The 18235-nt window shown below is 42.1% G+C and overlaps 1 protein-coding gene across 2 annotated transcripts in view; it reads left to right on the forward strand.

The window, feature by feature from the left end:
- Positions 1–5687: 5687 nt before the first annotated feature.
- The window catches only part of CXADR (CXADR Ig-like cell adhesion molecule), a 42031-nt gene continuing 29483 nt past the window's right edge, over positions 5688–18235 (forward strand). For both annotated transcript variants that reach the window (XM_051639341.1, XM_051639334.1), the window contains exon 1: positions 5688–5845. In XM_051639341.1, coding sequence (XP_051495301.1) covers positions 5791–5845 — 55 coding nt within the window. In that variant the 5' untranslated portion in view covers positions 5688–5790. The remainder of the gene's footprint in view (positions 5846–18235) is intronic.

Consider the following 18235-nt stretch of genomic DNA (forward strand, 5'->3'; position numbering starts at 1 on the left):
CCAAAACCCATGTTGACACTGTGAAGAAGCATATAACTGCTTTCTTTTTCTGGCTGTAATTTTAAAGATCCGTGTTAGGGGTACAACCCCTGGATGGATGCTGGGTGTCGATGCCAAAATTCGTCCACACTGAGCCAGTTGTAGGAGTGGGAATGTAGCGCTTCTTCACAAGGGTATTTGTGCTTCGATACAACTGTGATGCAGCTAATTTCACCCTAAAGGTCAAATTTCATGAGAGAGCTGAGAAAATCTAGTTTCTGCTACAACCAACAAGCATGGGCCTGTTCTTCCAGTGCCTTCTCACAACTTCACCTCCTCCTCCTCACTTGTGTTGGTGCTGCTTTTGTGGCAACAGCACTGGTCAGTAATACATTCTGCAGGTAAGCCAAGCTGATAAAAACGTGGAAGGGAGCAATTATTGCTAATCTGGTAAACTAAATGAGCTCACTGAGTTGTCAGATGACTTATCAGAGCTGGCACAAGGGAATGCCGGGTGACTGCAGAGCTGAAAGCGGGGAGAGGAGACTGGGATTGTTCTTTCTGTTAAATGCTGTTGCTGGGTCATACAGGTATCAGCAAATGTCATAGTTGAAATTCAGTGCAAAGAGAGAGACAATAAAGGGGAGAGAGGAAGGCGAATGTCACCTCTTTTGAAGGTAATCTTCAGCTGCTAAAGAGGCACTTCTTCATCACTTCAGGAAATCACATCTATTTTTCCTCTTAAGGGAAGTTTACTTCAATCAAGGCATATCTGTTGTGAATATTAGCTCAGAAAAAAACAGTTTGCTACAGGACAGACCTGTATTTTCAATTGTGTTAATCTTCCAGCCAACATACATTGCACTTTTACTCCCATGTGCATATATAATTTGACTACAAATAAACCTCCAATATATAATCAATAGATTATATGTAGCACTAATACTTTTATAAAGATTAATCACTCCATGCACTTCTCTTCTGGACTTTAAACAAATCAAATCTATTTTATATTACACAGATTTTGCTTCCCTTTTACAGAGTAAATATGTAGCCTTAAGTTTGGGTTGACTCTCACTGCCATTGGTAGGGAACTAATGCTCCTTGGTTCTTCTTTCTGCTATTTTTGTGTCTAAATGATGTAAACATTCAAGTAACGTCTGAGAGAATATTATTTGAGATAAATTATATTCCTAAATTTCAGTATCACAGGGACACAAAGTGTAAGTTGCTGCCCTCTTAAAATGTCTTTGCTAAAAATTGCCTCTCCGAAAGAGGAACCCAGCAAGGTGTGAATTTTACCCTGATAGCAACTGTCACTTGATTGAGGTGCTAAATGTGAAAGCTGTTCTTTTAAGTCTGAACAAGACAGTCTGTGGAAAACATTAACCTGTTTTCAGGTTACCCTTAAGCTATTGTTGGCTGTTTTTTCCTTTATTCTTTCTTATTTTCCTCGGTAATGGATTGCATTTAGTTGTTATTATTATAAAGAGGTAGCAGGCCCATGGAAGCTTAATTGCAAATAGCCCAAGGTTGTTACAGCAAAAGGCAGAACCCAGTCATCTGGTCACTCCACACGTGCAGATGGGTGGCTCCTCTGATGCATCACTGGGGTGCTTTCTCTGTGGAAGCTGAGGGGAGACTGGGAGGGGTGGCACCTCCTTGGACCTGTCCCAGCCAGGAAGCTGCCTGAAGAGTGCAACACTGTCCCAGGGTCTGCCAGCTGGGACATAACAAGAGAGCCTGGGCTCAAAGTTTTATTACTAAATACTTAATGCTCTGCAACTTTGTCTTTTAAAATCCTTTGCTGTAGTCTCCCCACATTGATGAGACCTTCATGTTGACTATCTCTTGACTCTGGCAGCTATTTTCAGCTTATCAGTCTGATTTGCCCTGGGCTGGCTTAACTAATGCTGATAAGGTCAGCTAGTGCCAAAAAACTGAGCAATACAGAAGTGCCTGTTCCTCACATCAGGGCACGGACACCAGCACAAGGAATGCAGAAAATTATTTTGGAAAGAAATGATTGCACAAGCTAGATTGTCCTTTTCTCACAGCTCTGGCTGTAGTGCCACAGCAGTTTAAACTCATCCCAGCTGATTCATCATCCTGCCCTATCCCTGCCTCCCACCCTGCCCCCTGTTTTTTATGCCAGCTGCCATTCAGGCAAATAAGCAGGAAAGCAGTTCAGGGAGTTCAGCTGGCTGAAAAAAAAAAAAAAAAAAAAAGGTACTCATCTTTGGCCAGCCTGCCCTCCCAAACTAACTTACCAGCCACTGTTATAAACTCCAGTGCCAGCACAAGGGAATATTGGGGCAGGACTGTTGCACCTCCAATTTAAATGAACACACCAATGGGCTCACACCTAACAGCAGCAGCCTGCAACTGCTAAGGAGAAATGGTTCCATCTTCCTAACCCCATCACCCCTCTTCTGGCTAAATACCCCTGTGTCCTCCCTCATGCTGGCCTGAATTATGGAGCAAACTGATGGGAGTCTGCTGGTCCAGAAGAAAATGTGTCCCAGAAAAAAATGCAGCCACTCCCTCCTACACATAGAAGTCCAGACCCAAAGTGCCACGGGTACTGTTTGCTCCTTCTCTTTACCTTTCTTCTCCATTTCTTTCTCTTACCCTTCCTGAGACATGTTTTTATGCATGTTGGGAAATGTACAGCCCTATGGGAAATTTTCCTTCAGGAACTGGAAACTGAAACAGAAAATAACTCTATTATCCTTGTATGCCATGTTCATGTCCTATTACACTGCTTCTGAAGATCAAGCCTATGAGTAACTTCAGGCAATACTCTTCCACCTTCCCCTCAAAAAAACAAACCAATACTAATTTCACTTTGTGGATGGTCAGGCAGATAAGGAAGCATTCCCGAATCAAAGAATTATTCACAACCTAAGTTGAAATTGGTGGATCGCTTGAAAAAAGTAGAGCGAGGTTGCAGAAATACACAAAACATGTTATTCAAATTCAAAATTTTACTTTTGGATGTACCAAGCAGTTTCACCACACCATTTTGTAAGCTTATTTTAAAATTACTTCTGAATTTGTGCTTTTTGTGTAAGAAACTTACACAAAGTTGTATTGATATTACTGGTTTTTCAAGACACTGATAAATTTAAGCTGACACTAATGTAGGGTCTTAACTTTAAACACATAAAATTGTTTTTTTATATTTCAATATATCTGAAGATCCCTCAGGATGAGACAGCATTTGCCATGAAAGGAATGCTAAACAATTATTGGCTTGCAACATGTGGATCTGGACTGCAAGGCTCTGCACCAGTGGGTATCTCTTGTGTGTCTGCTGGATTCTACCTTCACCCTGCATTCTTTGTTTTGGGCTTGATCCAAAATGCTGGCATTAGTAGAAATATGTTCAAAAAGTTTTAAACCTGACCTTTTCCTTTGTGAGTGGAATAGCTGTGGTCATTTTCACAGCTATCTTTTTCCCTCATTGTGTTTAGTGTTCCAGGAAGTACAGGCCACTCAAAATCTACAGAGTGTCACATCCTCTAATAAATCTGGTGGCTTTATGCCTTATTAGCCTGACCAATGTTTGCAGTGGGGAAGCGAGGATTTTTTTTATTTAAAAAAAATATTAATTAAACATTGTATTCTGATGTACTCTTTAATTTGCAAGAGCATGAACAATTTTCAGGAGTGTGAACATGACTGCACCCGTGTTGCTTTTGATTTAAATGAGACCAGGAACAGGTCTGTCTAGGCTAGACAAAGTGGAGACCTCATGTTTCCTAAATGCAGTACAGTATTTATTTTAATTACTAACTAGAATTTATTTCACAGAAGGGTGAGCATCTCCATTCTAATGACGAATCATTTTCTCTTTCTGTAATGACTGTGATTGCCTCATTATACTTTCCACGGTATATAATTTTTGTGTTGACACAAGTGGACATACAGCAAAAAGCCTCGCTCATCCAGTCAGCCTGGGATCCTCGAGTCAAATTGCCCTTTAAAACACAAGTCTGCAGCAGATATAAAGCAACAGAAGAAAACAAAATCTGAATATCCTCACTTTGAGGTTCTGGTTCCTTTAGCTTAATATTACATGAGTTGTATTTTCTTTCCTTCATAGGAAAGAAAGACAATTGTGATCTCTAATTAAATAAAATGCTTGAAATCTCCCAGTTTAAAATTCTGTGCTTTATGTGTATCCAACATCTTACTGGGTAGATTTGTTTTTAAAGTGAGATCTAACAGACCCTGTGAGGTATCATGTCCTTACAAGACAGAAGAGGTACTTACCTGCACCTTCATGTAAAATGACCATGCATTTGCTCTACCTACCAAAAAGCTAATTCTGAGCTGGCAGTTAAAAGCAGCTGCTGTACTTATGAGAAACCAAGCATTTTGAAAGACATTACTGCATGTTCATATATCCATATGATATATCCATATATGCATAAATCCACACGGCCGATTTAATGGACAGGAATCCTTTATTGAACGACAGGCCTATCACCCACCTCCTTTTTAGCAAAATATTTGGGAAAATGCCCTGTGAGTAGTCACCCATTCAATTTTAGGTTTCCAACAAGGGCAGAAAGAACTTTGTTTTTTAAACTCTCACCTCATACATAGAGAACACGGTAATATAAAAATGTATTTGAAGTTTTTTTATTACGGACCTTAAAGAAAAATAACGGGCAGTAACAAGCTTCCTTTCAAAATTTGGACTGCAAAATCTGGACTACATAGCTTCTGCATTTGCATAAATATTTGGTTATGGGGATGCTTTCTTAATATAGCCAGAGCTGTGGACATAACACAGGAGATGGTACCAATACAACTTAACCCTTTACAAGAATAAACCATAGGGGCAGAAACAAGTCAGTTAACAGTAAACTTGGCTATTGCAGTACATAGCCATATATGCATAGTGACAAATTCACAGAATGCGCTCGGGTATGGACAATGAACCTCACCGGGTCTGTTTTATCTTCTGATAAATGCAACCAAGGGCTTTGTTGTACGTGGAGCGCAAACCGTCTTTTTCCTGGCATCATGGGGCTGCCATTTTGGGCACGGTGCAGCTGCGCCGCGCTCCAACAGAGAAGCCTGGCGGTGCCCTTTCACTAAGGGCCTTATCTGCCTTTTGTCTTGGTGGCGAGTTTTTCTTCAGCTCCAGATCTTTCAGCCGAAAGCCGTATGCGCCGTACAAGGGAAGAGCAAGACACGACAACGGCGTTGCTATGGGGACTGACGAAGACACGGCTGGTTTTGGCGCAGCGGCTGAAAGCCCGGGAGCAGGTACTGCCGAGGGGAGCGGTGCCGGGCCCTCACGGCGCTTCCCACCTCCCCCGCAGCCCCGCCGCCCCGCACTCTCGGCGTCCCGGGCGTCACCTCAGCTATCACGGACACCCTTCACCTCCCTGCCGGGGGGACAAGCCCCGGAGAGCCCTGCCTGCCTGCGGCGGCGCCGCCGTCGTCGTCTGCGGGGCGGAGAAGCCCTGCCAAGCCGGCGGAGAGCGGGGTCCGCCTCTCGCCGAGGTGTGCGGGCACGTGTTGCCGCAGCGGGGACGGCCGCACCCGGGGGCGGCCCGGCGGGGCTGGTCCCCGTCCCGGGGCGGGCAGGGGCGGCGGCAGGTGCCGCTGCCTGGCGCCGCCGAGCGGCCGGTGGGGCAGGGCGCTGGGAGGAGGGAGCCGGGGCGGGTGGCGGCCGGAAGTGACGGCCCGGCTGATTCACCTGCTGGGTGACGCGTGGGGCGGGGGAAGTGCCCGCCGGGACTGGCGGGGACGGAGCCGCCGGTGCTGGGTGCCCGTCGCTCGGGTCGCGCCATGGAGCCGCCGCGGCTGCCGCGGGGGGCGGCCCTCGTGCTGCTGTGCTTCGCAGGTGGGCGCCGGGCGCAGGTGGAGGGGAGGGGACCGACGGCAAGGGACGAGGCGACGGCGGCTCTGTTGGGTGGGGAAGAAGCGTGGCGGGGGTGAGGGGAGGGCAGCAGTCCGCGCCCCTGCGCCACCGCCGACTGAGGGGGCTGCTGCTCCGCCGCACCTCCGCCCCTGCTGGGGTCTGGCAGGGAATGGGGAGGCGGCTGAGCTGGGGGTCTGTCTCCGCCAGCCCCTCTCCGGGCGGCTGTCGCCTCCCGGCCCCTGCCCGCCCGCGGGTGCCTGAGGCGCGGTGCCCGGGCGGGCGCTGGCGGCGGGGAAGCGCTGCGGGGCCCACCTGGGCTTTGTTCGCCGGCGGGGCGGCCGGCGTCGCTGCCGCGGGTTGTCTCCCCCTCCTCCCCGCAACCCCGCCCGCTTCTCGCGCCCCCCTCCCGGGCAGCTCTCGGCGTGGCTGGGGACCACCCGCTCCGCCGCGGCTCCCTCTGCCTCCCGTGCCCTGCTTTTCCTCCCCGGCCGCGCGTGGAGCGCCGAGCGCGCAGCTCCTGGCGGCGGTGCGGGGCGGCGGTGCGGGGCGGCGGTGCCCGGCTGGTGCCGCTCCCGCTGTCGCTCCCGCTGTCCCGCCTCTGGCTGCGCCCGGAGCGGCGGGGCGGGCAGGGCCCGCGGGGCGAGCGGCGCCCACCGCGGGCGGGTGGGCTGAGAAAGCGCCGCGCCTGGAAACCGAGGTGAAAAAGAGCAAGAAAAAGCATAAACGCCCCCTAAACCAGCCCGACATGCGTGATGCCGCCTTTTTATCTGTACCTGACTTCAAGCTTGATCCTGGTTTGAGAGGGGGGAAGGGGCGGGGTGGCTCTTAGAGAGCCCCTCCAACCGGATTGTCCTGATCTCTGGCTGTGATGGAGTTCTGAGGAAAACGTGAGAGAATTAGAGAGTGCGAGGAAAGGAGCTGAGTTAGGCGGATCTGAACGCCTTTGTTTTTCTGGCTGAGAGAAAACAAAGGAGTAGGTATTCTTAAACAAACAAAAAACCAAACCAAAAAACAAACCGAACTCATGCCTGGGCTACTAAAAAGTAGACAAACGTTTTTAATTTCGAACACTAGATATCGGGTTCCTGTAATGGCCTCAGTTGGGATGTCATGTAAATATTTCCTAAAAACCTTAAAAAAAGAAAAGAAAAAAAAAAAAAGAAGTTGATCCAAACTTATGTGAAACTACAAAAGATGACAAAACACCTGTGGAGGTTCAGGTTCATAGCTAAATGTGTATCAGCGGTGTCAGGAGGTCAGTTTTTGTTTCCTGTTGAAATGTTAATACTTGTGTTGATGTCAGTGCTGTTCTGGGAAATTACTCATGGTGTGAAAATTCTGTCTATAATGGCATGATGAACTCTGATCTCCTGCGTAAAGGGTGTATTGGTAGTTCTCCATTAGCTGTTTCTCTAAGCATTGTTAAAAACAATATAGATACTGTGTAAAAAGTGTGAATTACCAGTATTTAGTGACTAGGTTAGCAATTAAGATTTATGTTGAAGCTCTTTGTGTAACTAAAGCTATGAAGACAGTTTCTAATGAGCAGAAATAATACATGTACTGCAAATGAGCTGGGTCATTGCTAGGCTATCAAAGACTATGAAAAAATTAAGCTGGGAGTAATCAATATATGAGGAAATTTAAAACTAGAAAAAAATGTTACACTTCACAATACTGAAATATGCTAGTGTCTTCAGACTTCACTGTGAATATATTTATATTTTGATAAGGACTATATTTTGCACAGTTATTTGGGTGACAGTACCCTGAAAGACACACATATTTCACAGTCCTCAAAAGGAAATAATGTAATGATTTATGTTTCATCAGAGTTGATTAAAAAATCTGAGCTTGCTTGTGGTTTTTTTCGTCCATCAGAATGAGTTAATAGTATTTCTGGGTCTGTGTTCCAGGTAGACATTACTTCCTTCACTGAGGTGGTGGATGTCAGTAGGTTGCTGTTGTCTCTATGGCCCAAACGTAGAGGAAGGAAGCTAATTTGAGTGCAGTTGAGTGAAAGATATTGGCAGTGGAGGATTGTCCAGGTGCTGAAGTCTTTACTTGAATTTGTGGTACTGGAATAATTTGTCGTGGTGTCTTAGGGCTTGCATTATGTGCTGTTTTCACAGCTTTTTCTTTCTTTTTTTTTTTCCCCCCTGTAAGTCTCACTTTCCTTGTTTCACCGTAACCGGAAGTAGAGGATTTGAAGTAACTGATATTGTATAAATAAGGAAGCTTATCTTGACTGTACAAAAGACACTTTCAGCAGGTGACACGACTATACCATTATGTGTTGAAATAGGAAAGATGAAAGGTGTCCCTGAACCCTGCTCAGGGGTTTAATCTCTCTGTTAAGGTCAATTTCACAGTCATAAATAACCAAATTGGGAACTTCCTTTCACTTGCAGGAAAGGAGAAGTTCATCCTTGAGAATTTCAGGGTACTAGGGAGAACAGTTATTTTCTGCTCTAGCTTTGTAGTTGGTCATTCATTCATTCATTCTACTGACTGCCTTGGTATTACATGGCTGTACAACTGATAAATAACTTGTGGCAGTTTTTCCTTGCATTGGTGCTTCTGGAATATTTCCAGTAAACAGGCTGGTGTAGTGAAATGCAGTCTTCTGCTGTATTGCAGAATGAATTTACATGGTATGAATTTACATTTGTATGGCTATTTCTGCACTCCTAACAGCTTTTCTAATTGTACTAATTCTTCTCTATTTAAATCTTTGGTGAGTGAGAACTTGATGGCCATTTGGTGTGTAGTGTAGTTAACTACGATTGGTCATTTCAAGGAGTTTGGGATTCCCAAAATGTGCCAATTATGTTTCACTTAAAAGACCACTCTGTAGCTGTCATCAACAAACCTTGGAATAGGGTAATAGAAATGATGTCCCTCTTCAGATTCTGAAATATTTTGTTGAGATAATTGAGATGAAACTGTTTTCCAAAGGGCAATACAGAATTCTTGTTTGAAGGGGAAAGCTCAGTCATAACGTTAAATGCTGCCAAATCACTTTGTTAGGTCTTATGCATATGTAATCTGATGTATATTTGGGGGTTTTTGGTTAAGCTTCCTAGAATGTGTGGTCATCTCAAGAGCTAATATGAAGAATGTATGTTTTTTCTCATTGTCAGTGGCACTGAGCATCTGTTTGCCTAAGCTGTGACTTCGGGGGGCTGTGTAAATACTGATAACCTTTTCCTGGCTATTCAGTTTTGGGGAAATAATTTCATTCCATTTGGAGCAAATTCAAGTTTGTGTAGGGTTTTATAAGGCTGAGAATAAAAATAGATGCCTAACTTGTGATCCTGATCTAACAAATAAGATAGTGACTTACGGCAGTTAAACTTTAAAAAGTGTGTAATGGCAGTAGGCAAATTCTCAGTAGCTATTGAAACATAGCTAACGTGGCCAGATTAGTATCTGTCTTTGTATAGTAATTGCATCTGTGGTGGTCCATGTAGCCTTCAGAAGATATGCTATAAAAAACCAGCACACATAAATGCTGAAATTGAAGGTAAGAGTTTGAGATTTGAAGTGGATAACTAGGCAAGAATTTTAGTCTGTAGTGGTACCTCTTACTGCTGTTTTGTGGTGGTGGTGGTTTTATTTTTTTTTGCAGTAGTAGTAGAAGCTAATAATTCATTGAAATTCTGCAACGTGTGATGCTTTAGAATATTAAGCTTTTAATTTAATAAAAATTAAGCTCAGGAGCGCTTTGAGAAAACACTGTGGTTATTGCCCTATCATTAAGTTTGCAAAAGTATTTTCAATAACATGCATGCAGGAGCAAAACTTAATGCAGACACGCTTAGTCAGCATTTGGTGGCTAGTACACTTTGTCAAATATGTACAGTAAGGAACGTAAACCTGTTCATGTTTTTATGCATGCAACAGGATCTAACAGAAACCTAAATTAGGAGAAATTTGACTACCACAGGAGTTAAATTATCATTTATTTCCCAATCTCTTAATTGCTAAACCTGGTATGTTTCATCTGTTGTGGAGTAGTGGTAGCAATTTGCTCTGTTCAAATTCTTCTGAAGAGTCTGTTGACATGAAGTTATCTGAAGTTCAGGACTCCTTTCCTAGGTTTCTCGGATCTTAGTGTTTCAGGAAGTAGGAAAAACTTTAACCAGAGATGACTTAATCAACTAGGTACTGCTGTGACATCGACCATGAAATATGAATTAGTCATTTTGCCTTAACTTGTGTTTATCAGAAGGTATTTTAAGCATTCAGAATGCTGCTGAGGAGACTTATTTTAGCTCCTCACCTTGGACTCCTCTGGCTGCCTCCCTCCCCCTGCTCTCCTGTCCTGGCTTCGCCTGGGTTGCATCAAACTCAGCTGCCTGCCAGTCTTCACTGCCAGTGCTTGTCACAGCCTCTTCCAAAGCCAACGTGGAAATAAAACTACCACTCCTAAATGGCTGGTTAGCTTCCATCGCTGCTGTAAAAAAAATATTCTCATACAAGTTCTTGTGTGCTTTGCTACTGATTCCATTCATGTTTGAAGAAAGTACTTGTAAAAACATCTTCAAATGAGCCTAAGTGCTGGAGTGTTCTAGAAATCATTTGGACAGACTGGGGAACTTGGTTTTCGAGCCACTATTATTTCATCCTACTTTCTAACTAATTTAATGATTTGATGTTCCTTACATTCATTCATAAACTTTTAATGGCAGGAATTCTCTTTTTCCTGCTTTTGCACCTTCTGGCTCATTTCATGGAGCTTTTAGATGCTGGATGAAACATTATAAATAAGGAGAACTTTCAACATTTGTGGGGCTTACCAGCTCATAATAATTCCCTCCATTACCTCAACTTAGTTGCTCTTCCTTTTTATTTTCTTTATTTTTCTTTCTTTCTTTTTAAGGAATTTCTCTTTTTACTCTTTTTCATCTTTCGGTGGATGGTTGTAAGAAGAGCACTTCAGCCTTTTACCATGGGAGTAAGTGGCAGTGAAACTATAGTTCTGTGGAAACCTGTTTCAGTAGCAGCTTGAATGTATGCAGACTCTGCATCCATGCTGGGTGTTTCATTTACTGCACAACTGCCTTGATTGCATGAGTGTGTGGTGAATGGGCCTGAGTTAAGGCTGCTTAAAACTTTCATTAATTTTTTTGACTGGTTAAATTACATGATTTGAAACAAGAAAGAGTGTTGCCAACAACTTAGCCTGGTACAGGGCAGGAATAAGTGACAGGAAGGATAGCAGAAGAGCATTAGGAGGAAAGCCCATCCTGCACTTTCAGTGGTCTCCCATGGGAGAAAAATGTCTGTATAACCTTGGCTGGGGGAGCTTAGCTGGGGAGTCTGACTACAGTGCTAGATCAAAGAATTGGTTGAGTGGCTAGGTATTACCTCAGAGATTATTTTTGCATCCCATTTCGTATTTTGCTTGGCATTCATTTGGGTCCATGGTGAGCCAGTTCAGGGAGTTTCCAAGTCAGAAAAGTACTAAGGCTTTGTAAGGCTGGTTTTCTACCTGTTCCTGATCCAACTCAATGCCATTGAGTCTGAGTTGTGGCAAAAGAGTCATCTGGAACCTGAAAGCCATGTGGGTGGAGTATACTAGCCTATGCTTAGTATGTTAAAGGTTATTAATCAACAATAAATATTGGGTGTTTGTAGAAGGTAGGGTGAGAATTTAATCAATTCACAACTGTTTTTACTTGTTCAGAGTAAGATTGTATAGAGAATTGAAATTTTATATGCGTTAAGTGACCCTGTGTTTTCAGTTCTTCCTCTTAGATGTATTAACAGCATAAACTACAAGGAGTGTTTCAGTTGTTTTAAGGCATGTAAAAATAATGTGTGTTTATATATATTTTAAAGCATCCATAAATTTTTAAATGACTAGTTAACTTTGTGGCTCTTTAGGGTGGATATGGTAGTTCTTTGAGCTTATTCATTTCTGGCTGTTTCTTATGTGGGAGGTGAGGGGCAGACAGAAAGGGAAGCAAAAGCAGGCAGACAGCAGCCTCTTTCTGTTGTTGTGATGCTCCATCTTTTTATATAAAAAAATGAGCAACAACAAAACAACTAAAAAAAAATTCAGCCCTGTTCTACTGAACGAAATAATTTTCAGTCTTAATGCAAAACTTCCATGAGCTAGGAAAAAGCACTGTTTGTTCAGTAGCTTGGAAGAGCCGGAACCCCTTTACTCAAGTGAAAATAATATGGCTGCTCAGTTAAGTGTTTGATTGCACTTAACTCCCTGATGCATTGACTGACAGATGTGCCTAACGTGTTTACACTGCAAAAGAGCTGCTTCATTCAGATTCCTTTTAAATGCCATCAAATGGGCAGGAAAAAAAATTGATGAATCATGTAACTGGATTGCCTAGTGACTGTGTAATCCTTCAATATCAGTTTGTAATGGGAAAGTAAGTGGCTTGCAGGGTTGAAAGCAAAAGCAACCTGTGCAGTTGATGTAGACTTGGTAGAGGAGAAGCAGGATTTTGTATGAATAAACCATATCAGGATTTGAATTCTGATTTTGTTGTTTTTGTTAGTTTTTTTTGTTTCATTTTGACTGAAAAAAGTCTTTGTAATGGTTGGCCCTCATTTCATTTTACACTTCTTAATGTAATGCTATTTCTAGATGGTTCCTTCATTGCTTTTAAGTGCAGTCTGAAGGTACAGTTACATGTTACACCTAACTGAATTACAGATGTGATGCGATTACATCTGGTGTAACTTCATGTGTCTGTCAAAGTTGCTACTACTTCCAGTGACGGTGTTGGGTTCCTTCTTCCTTCCCTGTGTTGTCAGAGTAGTGTCAGGGAGCTGCTGCATGAGTCTGTTCCTCTGATACAGAAGAGAACTAGAGAACTTTTTTTTCCTGAGTGTATTGTTCTCCTGTTCTCCAGGTGAGTTCCCTTGTTGGAAGCAGGTGGTAGCTGCCCAGCACCACTGGCTCTGAGAACTGGCAGCAGCCTGGCCAGTGTGGGTGACCTGTGAAATTGCTCTCTATGGGTAAGGTTCCCCACCAGTGTCAGCAAATCCTTCTCAGCGGTCACAGCTTTTCTGTTTCTGGCTTTGTGCTCCTGCTACTTACTTGTGCTTGGGGGGACTCTCCTTCAGAAAGTCTCACAGGGAGAGAAAAACCAAAACTTCCCAGCTAGGGTCAGTTTTTAGTGGAGTCTGCTCTTTGTTTTGAGTTTCTACCTTTTTGCATTAAGTGTTTTACTGACCCTAAGGGAGGTGACAGGATCAACCCCGAGGATAAGGGGGCAGCAGCTCAGCAAATTCAGAGAATTCTAGTTGTCATTCCCTTAATACTGGAGGTTGAATTAGGTCATGCTGGAACATTTACATCTGACCAAGCATTAAAACTCTCAGTGATCTTCTGTAGAAGTTGGGCTAAACAATACTCCTGTGGTTAAAATTAAGATTAGTCTCAACTTTTGTTACAATATCCCCTCCCCCAAAAGCGAATCCTTTCCCTCAGTAATGAGATACAAATGCTCCCGCTCTCAACTTGATAAGCACGTCTCTTGAGTAAGGTCATCAACTGCTGCAGTTGCTAGGATACTCGGCTGGTGACTTTGGGTTTAGCTACAAAATAGCTTCAAGAATGTGCTGAACAAGTAAGGAGCACAAGGACAGTTGGAAAAGGAAAGGGATGTTGAATAGAAACTGAAGGCAAAGGGGATGTCCGGGAAAAAGTGAACGTTATGGGGTGGGGGGGGAAGTAAAATATCATTAAAGGTTTAGCTATGATCTTTAGGTTTTCTTAGTTACATAATTATTCCAGCTGATCTCACTGAATTGCAGTTGGGAATGAACGTAGGCTCATTCTATATGTATACAGGGTTGGGGTTATGTGTAGTTCTATTTATATGAGTTTTAAAGTTAAGTATTTTTTTATTACATTCGGAAGATTAGTAACTTCTTACTTAATTGTGCAGTGTGTTTTAAACTGGGGCTTGGGTTTGCAGCACTGTGTGCCTTTGAGCTGGTTATTCATTTAATGCTGTCTAAGGACATGCAGCCTGAAAGAGCATTTTTTTTTTCCTGTCTTTGTAGGAGTATGCTTAGCCTGTTTTCTGTTTTAGGGTTTGTTTGTTTTTTTCCTTGTGTGATTTGACAGAGGGTTTGTAGGTTCAGGTGAACTCTGGTAGATACTCAGTAACTAAACAGTTATTGTTGAATTTATGCATTTTTGTCAGGTTTTTCAGGTTAGACCAATGCAGCATTGCTTCAGTTTTGGCTTATGTTCAAAGCAGGTCACGTTATGGTGGTTTTTGGTGTTCCAAAGGGAGATGGGTCTTTTTGGGCTTTTGTACAGAAATTGTGAGCTTAGGTTGACAAAACTTCCATTTTTGGAACTGGTCAGATTTCAGTGGTTGCTGAAAACCATGTTTCTTTTATGAGTCTGGGGATCAGCCAGTAGAAAGGAATGTAAGACTTACCAGTGGAGTCCTTCCTCGTAATTGTGGAAGCAGATGAGAAAAGTCAGAAATAGACAGGGAGAAAGTAAATCCATTATTTGAAGAACTACTGTGACAGTGGTTACTTTAAGGGTGAGTATAACTGGGAGACTGCCCAGTAAATACTGCTCAGAAAGTGGTGCTTCTCCCTGCCTGCTCAGAAGAGGCAAAGTTTGGAAATGCAAACCTGTTGTTTTGAGACCCAGCTGCAGAATCGTCTATCCAGGTGTTAGAGCCTTGTTCCATGCATATAAAGTTTTTTAGCTGCATCACCTACGGAAAAAATGTTCTGAAAACAACCAGACCAGAGCTCATGGAGTTTGGTCACTCAGCTTCATTCTGCTATCAGTAAGGCAGCTGAGATAAAATGTGAAAGTGAGGGATTTAAAATCTTGCCTCTGCTAACTGTAAGCATCCTTATAAAACTCAGTATCTTTTCTCCAGAAACTGCTTCATCAATCTAGTTTCCTGAAGTATTTTTATATTTACTCTGGGACTAAATGAACTAGGAAGGAGGAAATAGTGTTTGGAGCAAGGACTGGGAGCCACATGTGTTCTAGGAGAGTGTGAGTGCCTTTACTCCTGCGTTATCTTTACTTCCTGTGGCTCCATAAACAGTATCTTTTCTACAGAGTAGAAGGGCCTCACAAAGATCTGTAATTCTGATTAGCTTAGAGAGCACTATCCTGTGAGTTACGTCTTGTCTGAATGTTAAGTCTGTCTTTGGACACTAATCAGTGTTCTGCGTAGTGGACTTAGTCTAGTATAGGGAGACGAGTTTTTACCTTCTCTCTAATCTTTTTTATTAGGCCTTTTTGACATTTAAGTAGAGGGTTATGTAATATGTTCATGTCAATAGTTTTGGAAATAGTAGATTTAGAAGTGCTTGATGCTCTTGCTAAGATGGTGTAGGTTTTGGGTTTTTTTACTACTTACTGTGAACTGTGCTTTACTGTGAAATTTATATTGTAGCATTGTATGATAACCACAGTTAGTGTCAAGTGTCTGCAAAACACATTAAACATTAGCTGGTGAACATGACACTAGAAGGACAGTACTACAGTTATTACCTACTAGGACAAAACCTGCTCTTTGGATGCATATCCACTGTAGTTTCAGGTGCAGTAATGCTATGCCATTTTTTCTTCTGTTTTAATCACTGCTGCGTGAATATTTAGCTTTTGGTAGTTCATTGCCTGTTGCTAGCTTGTTCCTTTTCCTCAGCTCTTGCTTATTCTTACCTCAGTTGAGGTTACTTTGAAAGTTCTTCAGTATGTAGGTGCCTGACTAAATTAACAGAACTTTTTAGTGAGCTAATATGTATTTTGAATTCTGTTTTGAAGCATTTTGTTGTAATATCTGTGTACTTTGGCTGTAAAAGAATTTTAGAGTCTCATTTCCACATAAAAAGCCCTCAAATCTGTTGAATTTGCTTTCTAAAGGGAAGACAACTAATTTTTTTAATCCTTCTATTAAACTTTTTTTCTTCTTCATTGTTGTTTACTAAGTTAAAGAAGACTCATTTCTTTGTTTTGTTCCATGTCTTGTGTCCCATGGAAAAATAAGGAAGTTGAGAAAATCAGTATAACTAGAGCCAGTTGAAAAACTGTAATTGAGCCTTTTCGCTCTCTGTCCCTGGAAGTTGCGCAGTCTGAATTTCTGAAGCTTGATATAACTTCTACAGAAACTAAACAGTGGTCAGCTCTGCCTTAATTTATGTCAGACCTCATGAGGACCAGAAACATAGTGTTTTCAGGCTCTTTTGTGGTGTGGTAATGCTTGACAGAAGTTGTAGGGTTTATGACCTGTGGAAAGTTAGATGCAAGAAAAGCTTTGTACGGTGTCGGGCCCAAGTTCCTGAAAGCTGGGACAATAATGGGGCCTTGCTCTTGCTGTTGGAGGTAAGATGCTGAAAATGGTGATAACACAAATCTGAATCTAGGCTTTTTGGTCTTTTTGGGGAGTGAAGTCTCACTGGTGAAGTTAGGATTCATTTTGTGGTACAGTCAATTATGATGAACTGTGGCAAAACAGCATAAGGAAACCCACTAGCTTGTGGCCATCTTGGCTATGCTGATGTGACTTGGCTCCTGGGTGCTCTAAAAATAGCTAAAATGAGTCATTTAAAATACTTTTTTCCCTTTATTTTTGCAAAGGCAACTTTTAATCCACTTAGTTCATTAGCAGTACCCTGCGTTGCCAAGGCTTGTTTTGGCATTACTTCAGAGTGCTGAAGTTTTATGTTGTAAGTAAACAGGAGAGGATTGTGAGATAGTGCCTCTGGTTGGGATTTCATCCATGAACGAGACTTACCTTTGTTTTAGATTGTGCCAGTAAACACTGGGAAATCTCCCTCAGCTGGCACTCCTCAATGTGTACCTTTTTCGGTGTCTCTTAAATGAATTTTATAGCTTGTATGGCTCAGTGCACTAATGTGTTTCTGGTTGTCATTGTTACTTCTTAAGGCCTCATGCTCTTAAGGAGAACGTTTATATATTTGCAGCCATTCCTTGTTTACAAGGAGGTATTGGAAAACAAGGTGGTTTTTGGAAAGCCTGCTAGTAAAGTTGAAATACTCTGCAAATGCAGATTGCCAGTGGATCACATACAGTTTTAAGTACAGCAACATCTCTCATCTCAACTTTACCCAAGTAGAAGCAGTCTGTGGTTCTTTGCAGTTGTGCTCATTCATGTTTGCCATTTCAGGCATCAGTTTGAACCTGGCAGTGGTCCTGCTTTTGTAGTGCATCTCCCCTGCTCCTGTCTGTTCAGTATGTCAGCTGCCATACCTTTTCCTGTTCCAGCTGTGTTCCTCTCCTGTTACATGTTTAGGGAGACTGTGTCGATTGGAATACAGAACAGTTCTGTAACATAATGATATCTGATTCCAGGAACATTCATGGCAAGTTTAAATTAACACTTAAATTTGTGTAAGTCAGCAATCCAGAATTTCAGTGTATCCCAAATTTAAAACTTTTTTTTCTTCATATAAATAAGAAAATACAAAATGTATAAATAACTAATCACATGACATTTTACTTTCTGTTATTTGTTGGCTTTTATATCACAGCTCTGTATCTGTATTTGAGCTGAGAAAGAATTGGTCCATTTGTCATCTGTCTTTTGTATTGAAGATTCTTGTGTACTAGAAAACAATTTACATCAAATTCTACAAAACATCTCATTTTCCATAGATTATTATTAAAAATAGTAATAATGTTGTTTGCTATGCTATGTTCCACTTGAGTAGTATTTGAAGGCATGTCCATATATTCAGGAACTATGGTTTCTCTAAAGATGGTGTAGTGGTTTGCAGTGCTTCAGAAATAATGCAAAAAACTTATTCAGTCATGCAGATGCAGTTGGCAGTGCTCTTTGGGGTCAGTTTCCCAGAAAAGGACTACTTAATTCCAGATTAAGAAATGTAAATCTGGATTATCACAATAAAAAATGTGTATTGACCTCTTAACTTCTTTTGATTTAACCTTTTATAAGGGATAAAACTTACTATTCTGCATCAAATAATGGTACATGTCTTCTCACCCAGTCATAAAGGTTCATTGTTCTGTTTGCTCCGACTGAGTATGTGTTCTCTTTGAAAAATATTTGGGGAACAATATTAATGTATTTGGACCAATAACACTTCTCTATTGATAGTTTTAAGGTTTTTTTGGGGAATCTGTTGCATGCCTCTTAGCCTAAGCTTTACAGTGATTGTTTCCTGCATTTAGGTATTAGATATTTTAATGCTAAGCATATTTGAGTAAGCAGGATAACTGACTTGAGAAACCCCCATCTTTAAGTCTGAAAAAGGTCTCAAATTTAATCCATGAAACCTTGCCAAAACAAATGCAGATCTTATAGATTCATAGAATCACCAAGGCTGGAGAAGACCTTTAAGATCATCAAGTCCAGCCTATGACCT

The sequence above is a fragment of the Apus apus genome, chromosome 1 (assembly GCF_020740795.1).
Source record: "Apus apus isolate bApuApu2 chromosome 1, bApuApu2.pri.cur, whole genome shotgun sequence".
Taxonomy (NCBI): Eukaryota; Metazoa; Chordata; class Aves; order Apodiformes; family Apodidae; genus Apus; species Apus apus.